This window comes from Alexandromys fortis, unplaced genomic scaffold (assembly GCF_014885135.2).
Source record: "Alexandromys fortis isolate MF-2015 unplaced genomic scaffold, M_Fortis_MF-2015_v1.1 scaffold_56, whole genome shotgun sequence".
NCBI lineage: Eukaryota > Metazoa > Chordata > Mammalia > Rodentia > Cricetidae > Alexandromys > Alexandromys fortis.
The window spans coordinates 6,805,852-6,818,029 of NW_026067935.1; the positions used below are offsets into that span (position 1 = coordinate 6,805,852).

General features: G+C 42.6%; 1 protein-coding gene across 1 annotated transcript in view; it reads right to left on the minus strand.

Moving 5' to 3' along the window:
• Ccdc62 (coiled-coil domain containing 62) overlaps nucleotides 1–12,178 on the minus strand; it is a 47,350-nt gene that overhangs the window by 32,507 nt on the left and 2,665 nt on the right. Inside the window, exons 2-4 of the mRNA XM_050146635.1 lie at nucleotides 10,042–10,234; nucleotides 5,102–5,268; nucleotides 2,701–2,918 (exon numbers count right to left, since the gene is read on the minus strand). Coding sequence (XP_050002592.1) covers nucleotides 2,701–2,918; nucleotides 5,102–5,268; nucleotides 10,042–10,234 — 578 coding nt within the window. The remainder of the gene's footprint in view (nucleotides 1–2,700; nucleotides 2,919–5,101; nucleotides 5,269–10,041; nucleotides 10,235–12,178) is intronic.

A 12,178-nucleotide genomic window follows, 5' to 3' on the forward strand; every position in this document is an offset into this window, starting at 1 on the left:
AACTGGAGAAAGAGCTCAGCTGTTAAGATGTCAGTTTAACAAACACCCCTAACTCCAGTTTTGACGACCATGATGCCCTCCTCTGATCTCCTCAGGTGTTCTCATAGACATTCCCCTATCCCCCCCCACCTCCTCCACACAAATGAATAACTTTTTTTTTTTTTTGAGACAGGGTTTCGCCGTAGCTTTTTGGAGCCTGTCCTGGAACTGTCTCTGTAGACCAGACTGGCCTCAAACTCACAGAGATCCACCTGCCTCTGCCTCCCTAATGCTGGGATTAAAGGCATGCACCACCACTGCCCGGCTGAAAGACATTTTTTTAGGTAGAGTCTCTTTACATAGGTCTGGCTGTCCTGTAACTTACGAGGTAGACCAGGCTGGCTTCAAATTCACAAAGATCTGCCTGCCTCTGCCTCCAAGTGCTGGGATTAAAGGCATGTGCCACCATATCCATCAAGAATTAGACAATTAGACAACTGTTCAGCAAGTGATATGTTGGCTGTTCTTCAATGGGGTTGTTATTCTCTGGATGACAGTTAAGTACCGTGGGGCCAACATTTCTGACCGACATTTAGTTTGTTAGGAGAACAAACTCTTACGACTTTGTCCAGCCAACATGCTGCATTAGAAGCTTTTATGGTTGAAAAGCAATTCTAACCATAATTAATGTACAACAGTAAATGGTTGAAGTAGCTTAGTGGTAGAGCATGCCTGCCATGTGTGAGGTCCCAGGCTCAATCCTCAGACTCAGGGACACTTGCTGAAACACATGATTAACAGGTATACCTTCCTGAGCATACCCACAGCTCTGGCATTCTGATTAAAAAACAAAACAAAACTCACAATTTCATAGGGCTTTATGGAGAGATAAAGGATTGGGGTGAACCATTTAGCTAGTAGAAGACTGGGCATGGTGGAATCTCAGCATTCTGGAGGCTAAGGGAGGAGGATCAATGAGTCCTGGGCCAGCCTGGGCTATATGACAAGTTTCAGGCCAGTAGAAAATAAAACAAAATCAGAAACAATGCAAGGGCTAAGGATGTAGCTCAGTGGCAGAGTGCTTACCAAGCATGTAAAAGGACTTGGGTTCAGCCCCCACCACCATAAATTTTAAAAAATTATTAAAACAATAACACAAGCTGGGTGGTAGTGATTCAGACCTTTAATCCCAGCACTCAGGAGGCAGAGGCAGGCGGATCTCTGTGAGTTTGAGGCCAGCCTGGTCTACAGAGCAAGCTCCAGGACAACAAGGGATATTACACAGGGAAAGCCTGTCTCAAAAACAAACAAACAAACAAAGAAAAACAAAAACAACTTTATGTCAAGACCAGTTTTAAAGTAAAAAGCAGTAAAGCCAATGACAAGAAAGAGAATTCCTTCGATCCTTGTTAGCTTTAAACAAGGAGATTGGAGCTCCTGCTTCAGTCTTTCTAAGTATGCCCCAACAAGTCTGCGCTTCTAGTAAAGACTATTTTCCTCAATCAGGATCGTGGGTATGCTGCTTCTTTGTGAACACACTGTCCTACCATGGGAAAACACTTGGAGACATCTTCATTATTTCATGACCTCTGCCAGTGCTGTGATGGACATGATTCTGGTCATTATTTTAACTAAAGCTAATTCTACACATTTTAATATTTTTCTCATTAATTTTCAGAAAGTTTGCTCATGATCACATTCCAGCATTAATGTTGGGGGAAATTACAGATGAATTCATACAAATGTCCCACTACACCAACATCTCCTTTTGCTTAGTAACTGCCAAAGACGCATGAGGCAGAGGGGTGCTCACTCTCTGAGGGGCTTGTACGTCACAGTCTACCAGTGTGTGCTGGGATTTTGATCTGGTTAGTGAATGACTTTTGGGGCAGCAGGCCCTAGGACATGGTCTTATCTGCCTACAGCACAGCGTAAAGGCTGAGGGAGAGGGCTGCTTTCCTCTTGCTCTCACACTCTCTAGGGTGGTCAGAGCACAGCAAGTGACCAAGAGACAGTTTGTGTGGTTAGTACTTTTCACCAGGGCAAAATGACTGGAAGAGGCTGCTGGATCAGCCATGGCGCCTCGAGGGTTCTGTATCAGTGTCTGTCCCTACCCTATACCTCAATAAATACCTGAGACCCTTTAACAGACTCTCGTGGCTTCACATAACACCAGTGTTTGGCAGCTGCCAGTTTTCCTCTGTTTTATAAAAGACTAACAAGCATCTAATGGTGTAGCGAGCTGCGTGGTGTCACACCTGATGGAGATGTATAATCAACTCCTGACCTCTGCTATGATCACGCAATGATCATCAGCTGCCTGCATATGCGTGAACCTATGGGCAGTGCCCACCTGGCAGTTCGGGGTTGGCAGCCCATGCCTACTTAAGGGCAGAGAGAGAGAGAGAGAGAGAGAGAGGGTTTGCCCGGAGAGACAGAGAGGGGGGGAGAGAGAGAGGAGAGAGAAGAGAGAAGAGAGGAAGGAGAAGAGAGGAAGGAGAGAGGGCAAAGAGAGAGAGGGGAAAAGTGAGAGAATTGTAAAAGGTCCTGGAATAAACTGCAGTGAGAAGAGCTCCGGTGGTCGTTGCGGGACAAGGTGGGGCGTGACATAATGGTCAGTACCTTCAGGAGCCCTTTCAGCAGGTACCCGGGAAGAGAACAGATTCACTGAGATGAAGTGCAGAAGCTCTGGGAGCACCGTGTAAACCTTTCTTTCATTTTTGAAAGGAGAAGATGAAATTAGCAATGTTAGAGGCTCTGTTTCTGGGCTGCTGAGGACTTGGGGAGAGATGGAGTGTGTGGTGAGCTCTGGAGTGGAGGTATGGCATTTCAATTACCTTTAGCTTTATCATGGTAGTGAGAGCCTGCTCTCTAGCTTGCAATTGTCCTACCTGAGCAGAAAGTTCCACTAGCATGCTGCTGAGATTTTCATTTCTAGCCTACAAGGGAACAACACAGAAAATACTGAGTCTGCAAATGCTTTCATTATGTTACTAAGCACAATCAACACTCGTTTCTCTATTTTTCAAATTTAACATTTTTAAGGAATAAAGTGGACTAAGTAAGCAATTATCAAAAAATGCAAATACCTATTTGCCTATTAACTCTGGCTTTTTTGATAATTGTTCTAACTTAAATTGATTTATACAGGTTAAGTTTATAAACATTTGTTTTTATTTTTAAGTAAAATCATTTTAATTAACTCACAAATGAAATACCACACAGCTGGTTTAAGGAAGCCACTCAAAACCTTGCCCAGTCCCAAATTCAGTGTCTTTCCACGAACACAGGGAGACTGTTCTGAAGCCATGGAGCTTTGCTTATGAGCTCACACTTTCTCGATTACAGTTTTTATTCACTATCCAGAACAAAAAAAAAAAAAAACTATGATAGTTGAAACTACAAAAAAATATAAACTGGGGGCTGGAGAGATGGCTCAGTGGTTAAGAGCTCCTCTTCCAGAGGTCCTGAGTTCAATTCCCAGCAACCACATGGTGGCTCACAGCCATCTGTAATGAGATCTGGTGTTCTCTTCTGGTGTGCGGGAATACATGGAGGCAGAATGTTGTATACACAATAATTAAATAAATAAATCTTTAAAAAATATATAAACTGTATCTTCTTTCATGACTCATGCCCTTTTCCTATTTTTTTATAATTTTAGGTTGTGAGGAAAGAAGAAAATAAATGAGACTGGATTTCCATAAAAGAAAGTAGCCTTTGTGAATTCTGCACATCTTTGTTATATCCAGGCTAAAAGAACTTTACACTGGGTTTGGTTCAATATGCCAATATACATTTTCAAAAATCCAAAGAAAGCAGAACACAAAAAGTAAGCTGTTACCTAAACTGGATTTGAGGTGATAATGATGTACCCACCCACATTCATCAGTTACAATGAAAAGACCACTGTGATGCAGGGCCTTAGAAGTAGGGGAAGCTGTGTGTGTAAATACAGCAGACATGGGAACTCTATTCTTGCCATACTAGTTAGCTGTGCCCCTCAAACTGTTCTAAAATATACAACTTAGCTTAGCAGAGTGGCGCAAACTGTAATTACAGCATTCAAGAGGCTGAAGCAGTGGACTACAAGTTTAAGATTAGGCTGGGCTTCATAGTGAGACTAACTCAAAAAAAAAATTTGGGCGGTGGTGGCGCATGCCTTTAAATGAAGCACTTGAGAGGCATAGGCAGGCAGATCTATGTGAGTTCGAGGCTAGCCTGGTGTACAGACCAAGTGCCAGGACAGTTTCCAAAGCTACACAGAGAAACCCTGTCTCAAAAACCAAATAATAATAATAGGAATAATAATAATAAATGAAGGAAGGAAGGAAGGAACGAAGGAAGAAGAAAATACTGAGGACGTAATCTTTTCAATTTTATAGCAAATATGTAACTAGTTTTGTTTTGTGTGTATTTATTGTAGCAGAGAGAGAGACCTTAGGTTAACCTCAGTACTTGAGAGGCTGAGACTGGAGGACTGCGGTTCAACTAGAAGAGACGAAAGGAGACTGAAAAAAGGACTGGGATTCTGGCATCGTCAAGGCCCTGGGTTTAATCTCCACTACAGGAAAAGAAGAGGAGAGAGGGAGAGAGGGAGAAAAGGGAAGGGGGGAGGGGAGAGAAGGGGAGGGATTCAGAATTTAGAAAGCCAAATTCAAAGCTACCAAAACTTGAAGGTACTTATTTCAGACTTCGAGAAAGGCTTTCTGAAATAACGCGCTGTTGGTAAAATGGACAATGCTTCTAAACCAAACAGCAAAACCCTTTATGGGCTGTGATGAACTTCACCTACAGGGCAGAGCACTGCTGTGCAGCTAGCCAGAAAGCTCGGAGAACACAAAGCCAAGATGGATAGAACACACACTTCCATACACACATATATATCCTTTTTTATTTGTTTGTTTTCTCTGTAGCTTTGGAGCCTGTTCTGGAACTAGCTCTTGTAGACCAGGCTGGTCTCAAACTCAGAGATCCACCTGCCTCTGCCTCCCGAGTGCTGGGATTAAAGGCATGCTCCACCACTGCCTGGCTGCGCATATCCATTTATGGTGACATTTAAGGTTAATTTTTCTGTAACTAAAACCCAGAATTTGAACTAATGAAGTTTGTTAAAACTAACCTCAAGGTCTTCCGAGAGGAGGGCAGAATGTGTAGCCTTTTGAGCCATTTCCTGGAGCTGTTGCTGAGTCTTCTGAAGAGCTGTCTGACATTCCGCTTGATTGGATTCAAGGAGTTTGACCTTCTTCATGAGAGACTTGATTATGTCAGTTCTTTTATGCAGCTCACCTGAGGGAAATTTCAGTTACTGTGTCTGTGCCGAGATCTAACAGGCAGCATTTTCAAAATCAGATCACAGAGTAAAGGTGTGTTATGCATTTTAAAGACATCTTATTCTGAAATGCACAAGACCTAACTTGTATCCCAGAAATAAACATTGGCATCAACCAAGAAGTCACTTCCTACACATACTCGCTGTTAATTCCCCCTTTCCGAGACACTGATCTCAGAAGAGTCCCCTTCCTTGCTGCCACCCACTGCTCATGCTGAGGACAGTATGCCAGACATCTATCTGCCCACCACGAGCCTAACACCTTGCCTTTTACTGTTACTGCTCTATCTCTGCATCCACCCCAGAGCACAGTGTGAGCCACACACAGAATTATACTCAGGAGTTTGTCTCTTCACGTGGTTTGCCTAAGATTAAGATCCTGAGAGCCACCCATGCTGTAACTTGTGCTTATTGCTAACACGGCAACATGAAGGCCTATTAAATTATAATGCCAACATGTATTTATCTACTCTACTATTGGTGATTATCTAGGTTGTGTCCACTCTGCAGCTGTCAAGTAGTGTTGCTCTGAATGTCCATTTACATGTGTCTTGGGGCATATTTGCTTCACTACTCAAAATGTGGTCCTTGACCCTGGAGCACCAGCATCACTGGGGAAATGGCTAGAAATGAAGACTGCTAAACCAGGCACAGCATCTGTAATCCCAGCAGACGAGCACCAGGCAAGTGAAGACAGTAAGATTAGAAGCTCAAGATCATCCTTTGCTACAAAGCAGGTTCAAAACCAGCCTGAACTACAGAATACCCGTTCCAAAATTAAAAAAAAAAGGAAGGAAGGAAGGAAGGAAGGAAGGAAGGAAGGAAGAAAGGAAGGAGGAAAGAAGAGTAAGGAAGGAAAACAATACGCTGAAGAGCTGACTGACTCAGAGTGTAAGTTTAAGTACTAAAACTGCTTTTGCTGAGGACTCAGTTTTGGCTCCTGGCCCCCATACTGGGTGGCTCACTACTGCCTGTAATGCCAGCTCTAGAGGATAAGACCCTCACTAGCACCTCAGGCAAAAGCACTTACCTGTGTGTACGTATCCACACACACATCCTGCATGATAAAGAATAAATAAAGGCTGGAGAGATGGTTCGATGTTGCTTTTGAAGATCTGGATTTGGTTCCCATTACCCACATGGCAGCTCACAACTACCTGTATTTCCAGTTCCAGGTGATCCAACACCCTCTCCTGGCCTTGGCGGGCACCAGGCACATAAATGATGCACGTACATACATCCAGGCAAAGAACCCAAACACATAAAATAAAAATAATAAATGAGGGGCTGGAGAGATGGCTCAGAGGTTAAGAGCACTGGCTGCTCTTCCAGAGGCCTTGAGTTCAATTCCCAGCAACCACATGGCAGCTCACAGCCATCTGTAATGGGATCTGGTGCCCTCTTCTAGCATGCGGGCATACATGCAGTCAGAACACTGTATACATAATAAATAAATCTTTAAAAAATAAAAATAATAAATGAATCTATTAATAAATAAGATTGTTAGGTGGTGGTGGTGCACACCTTTAATCCCAGCACTTGGGAGGCAGAGGCAGGAGGATCTCTGTGAGTTTGAAGCCAGTCTGGTCTACAGAGTGCGTTCCAGAACAGCTAGGACTGTTACACAGAGAAATCCTGTCTCGAAATCTCCCCCCCCTCAAAAAAAAATCAAAAAACAAGAGGTTAGAGAAAAGACAGCTCAGTGGTTAACAATACTGGTTGTTCTTCAGAGGACCCAGGTTCGATTCCCATTACCTACATGGTAGTTTATAACTTTAACTTCACTCCCAGGGGATCCAACACCCTCTTTTGACTTCTGAACACACTGCATGCATGTGGTACACAGGCAAACATGGAAGCAAAAACCCCCATATACATTAAACTTTTAAAGTTTTTTTTTCATTAAAAAAAAGAAGCCAAAAGCAAAGAATCCAAACCTATTATATCAGAATCTACTATTTTGGGGGGTGAGGCTGGAGGTTGCTAGGCATGGAACCCAGGGCTTCAAGTACTTTCCCAGTGAGTTATATTCCTCAGCCCACAATCTGCATTAGTAAATTCACTAGGCAACTGAAGTGAAAATTCCTGGAGGTGGAATGGCTGGACCGCAGCCTTCAGACCCTTCCTTATTTAAAGGATTCATATGTCTTCAACTTTCCCAGGCACTGTGAAATGATTTCCCAAAGCAATTGTGCCAGCTTACCCCCATCAGCAGTGCATACCCTTCCTGTGGCTCTCTATCTTCCTGTATATGGGTAACAAGGCCTGATGGCTTTTGCCAGACTAACAAACATAAAATGGTCTATCATTGTGGTTTGTGTTTCCCTAATTACTAATGAGAACGAGAACATACTAACATGTTTACTGGTCAGTAAATTTTCCTCTTTCCATAAAGAACTTATTAAATCTTGCTCTTGTGTGTGGTACTGAAGATTAACAGAGTCCTTTGGATGCTAGGCAAGCACCTCCATTAATCTGCAAATCCAAGCCCAAATCTTGATTACTTCAAAAATCTAGGTGCTAGTGACTATATACAAACTGTGTTATTAAGAAATATTTTTACAGGCAGGAGAAATGGTTCAGAGGTTAAGGGCACAACACTGGCTACTCTTCCAGAAGTCTTGAGTTCAATTCCCAGCAACCACATGGTGGTTTACAACCATCTATAATGAGATCTTGTACCCTCTTCTGGCAAGCAGGCATACATGCAAGCGAACACTATGGATACAATAAATAAATCAGTCTTAAAGAAATATTGTACACCACTTTTTTTTTTAAGACTGGGTCTCTTTTTAGCACTGGCTGTCCTAGAACTATGTAGACCAGACTGGCCTCAAACTCATACAGATCTGCCTGCCTCTACCTCTCTAGTGCTAGGATTAAAGGTGTATACTACCACACCTGTTTATATTACCTGAATTCTTTTTAAATTGACTTTTATTGTGTGTGCACAAGCTTATGCATGTATGTCACAATGGGTGTAGAGATCAGAGATCAACTTGTGAGAGTTGGTTCTCTTCTTCCACCATGAGGCTCTTGGGGACTGAACTAAGGTCCCCAGGTCTGGCATGCCTTTACCTACTAAGCCATCTTTCAGGCCCTATTTATTTTACTTTCAATTAGCAATCTTTTTTTTAATGATTTATTTAACTTTATTTTATGTGCATTGGTGTGAAGGTGTCAGATCTCGTGGAATAGCATTTTCAGACAGTTGTGAGCTGCCATGTGGGTGCTGGGAATTGAACCCGGGTCCTCTGGAAGAGCAGTCAGTGCTCTTAACCGCTGAGCCATCTCTCCAGCCCCTCAATTAGCAATCTTTTATATTTATATTTTTCTTTTTCTTTTTGGAATTTTTGAGACAAGGTCTTTTTTTTTTTTTTTTTTTTTTTTTTTTTGGTTTTTCGAGACAGGATTTCTCTGTGGTTTTGGAGCCTGTCCTGGAACTAGCTCTTGTAGACCAGGCTGGTCTCGAACTCACAGAGATCCGCCTGCCTCTGCCTCCCAAGTGCTGGGACTAAAGGCGTGCGCCACCACCGCCCAGCTAAGACAAGGTCTTATGAATCCCAGGCTGGCTTCGAAATTACTGTACCTAAGATTATGTTGAACTTGTGGTCATCTGACTCCACTGACCATGCTGGTTTTCATGATGTTAGGGACAGAACACAATGCTTTGTTCATGCCTGCTAAGCAAACACTCTACCAACTGAGCTATATTGATGGACCTGCCTGACTCCATCTTAAAATTAAGTCACCTTGTTACAAGGTCAAAATAAGTTCATTCCTGTTTTCTGTAAAACTCAGATATGACCCATTTTCTATAATTTGACCTGTTTTATACCCTATACCTAACCTCTACCCTGATAAGATGTTCTGCCAAGCCCAGTTCCTATGCAAATCAAAATCCTCTGGAAATCCCCAAGCCCTTGGAAAACTCCTGGTCTTGCCGTTTTGGGGGCTACATAACCCCACTGTCTCCTATGTTTGGTGCTATTTATTCAAACCTCACTCTAGGAAGATAGCCGTGTCCGACAGAAAGGAAAGCGTGCATATTTGACCAAACAATGCGAGTAATGGCCTTTATTCTCTCCGGTGGGACTAACACTAAATTCCCAACACGATTTTGAGTTTTTTGAAATTTTATTTAGGGGATAGAGAAATGGCTCAGCGTTAAGAGCACTTGCTGTTCTAGTGGATCCAGGTTTGATTCCCAGCACCCACATAATGGTTTATAAGCACTTGTAACTCCAATCCCAGGAGATTCATCACCCTTTTCTGACTTCCTCTGGTACTGCATGCATGTAGTTAAGGCGCAATACACTCATATACATAATTTTTTTTAAATATTTATATTTACAAGAACACACGTGTGCCAAGGCTTGTGTGTTACAAAAATCAAAGAAGAACTTGAGGGAGTCAACTCTCTCCACTGTTTAGGTCCTAGAGACTGAACTCAGGGTCTTCAGCCTTAGCAGCAAGTACCTTACCTGCTGAGCCATCTTGTCACCCATTTCTCTAGGTTTTAAAAAAGACGACTGTAGTGACCCAGGGCTTTGAGCATTCCCTACCACTGAGCTACACCCACAGCCTTCATGCTATGATAACTCTAGCTCTGACCAGCACTTTTCCTACGTGGCTGTTTTTAAAACCTGCCCATCTTCCACAGGACTGAATTCTTTCGGTGTGTCAGCACACAGATGTACTCAGCAGATGGAGCCGCGTGTGTTTCTGACCTTCTAATTTGCTGCAACGTTCCTCCAAAGTCAACACTTTCTGCCGATCCTCCTCCCATGAAAGAAGTTGTCTCTGGTGCACTGCAACCATGTCATTGAGCTCTTTATCTCGATCTTTCAGTTCTCCAATGAGCAGCTGCAGCTCCTTCCGCTGTTTCTCAATGGTGGAATTCTCAACTTCTGACCCGATGTTCTAAACATGGAGGGTGGTTTTAAATCAAGATAAACCCAAACCACACATCAGCCACAACATATATCTTCCAAATAATTATACTCTTTTGCTGCCAACTAAAATTGTGAAATTGAGTTTTATCCTCTTTTAGGAACAATACAGCAAGTCACACCACACAGTCTGCCTCTCTCATCTTCCATCAGACCACACAGTTCCTGGAGAGTAGGACCTCTTCTAAAACCTCTGGCTAGCCACAATACACTCAGCTTCTGCTTTTCCCCGCTTTGCTGTCAATCTTCCTGTTCTCGCCACCAATGCTATTCCTGACTCTGCCCTTCTGTGCTCTCCAGCATGTGAGCGCTCACGTGTACACACACACACACACACACACACACACACACCTGCCGCCATCTTTCTGTATGTGTGGCTGTGGTGCTAGAGCTCAAACCCAGAGCATTAATGAGCATATGATCTAACTGAGTTACAGTCCTAATCCTTGGCTAGAAATTTTGGAGAAATCAGACTGGCACCTTTAACCCCAGCATTCGGAGGCAGAAGCAGGCAGATCTCTGTGAGTTTGAGGCCAAGCTGGTCTACAGAACAAATTCCAGGACAGGCTCCAAAGCTACAGAGAAAAACCCTGTCTCAAAAAAAGAAGAAATTTTGAAGAAAGAATGGGGATTTTAATCTGGAAGAAAATAGCCAGGTTGTAGCACACACCTTTAACCCCATCATTCGAAGGAAGAAGCAGGAGGATCTCTGTGAGTTCAAGGCCAAGCTGGTCTATAGAGTAAGTTGCAGGACAGGCTCCAAAGCTACAGAGAAATCCTGTCTCAAAAAACCAAGAAAAAAAAGTAGGCTAGTTGAGTTGTGGTGGTACACCCCTTTAATCTCAGCACTTGGGAGGCAGGGGCAAGCAGATCTCTGAGTTTGAGGCCAGCCTCGTCTACAGAGCTAGATCTCATTCGGGGGGGAAAAAAACCTTAAAAACAAAATTTTGAAGAGAAAATTTGCATATGTATACCAAAGACAAAAGTACAATGACATCTCATGTTTCTAGAACTGAGGTCCCTGTTGTCAAGATCTTGCTACAGCTGCTTCAATTTTCCTTTTTATAGCACTGATTTAAAAAAATACTGAGCTACATTTCCCGCTTGTCAACCATGTGCCATTCCCATTCCTAACAATATTATCTCCAGTAACTCCTTTTATACAGATAGTATTTTTAAAAAATGCATAACTACCCTTCTTAATGTTTTTTGTTTGTTTGTTTGTTTTTGTTTTTCAAGACAGGGTTTTTTTGTATAGCCTTCGCTATCTTGGAACTCACTCAATAGTCCAGGCTGACTTCGTTTTTTTTTTTTTCTTTTCTTTCCCACATTGTATAACAGTTTATATTTACAAATTAGAAAGAATAGGGGAAATAATCCATTTTTTAAAAAGTTTCTAATTTGAGTAAGTTAAAAACACACAAGTGAAGCTGGAGAGATGTTCAGAAGTTAAGAGCACTGGCTCCTCTTTCAAAAGTCCTGAGTTTAACTCCCAGCAGCCACATGGTGGCTCACAACCATGTGTAATGAGATCTAGTGCCCTCTTCGGGCCTGCAGGCATATGTGCAGACAGATACTGTATACATAATAAATAAATAAAATAAGTAAATAAATACAATCTTTAAAAACATACATTAGGGCACTAACCACACAAAAGGACATTGTCGCACAGAAGTTCACAGTACAGAACAATGTTCTGGGAAGAAAACCCACAGCAATCTTTTTTCTTGGTAATAGATTTAACATAGATATAACTTTTTTGGTTTTTCAAGACAGGGTTTCGCTGTAGTTTTAGAGCCTGTTCTGGAACTAGCTCTTATAGACCAGGCTGGCCTCGAACTCACAGAGATCCACCTGCCTCTGCCTCCTGAGTGCTGGGGTTAAAGGCATGCCACCACTGCCCAGCAACATATAT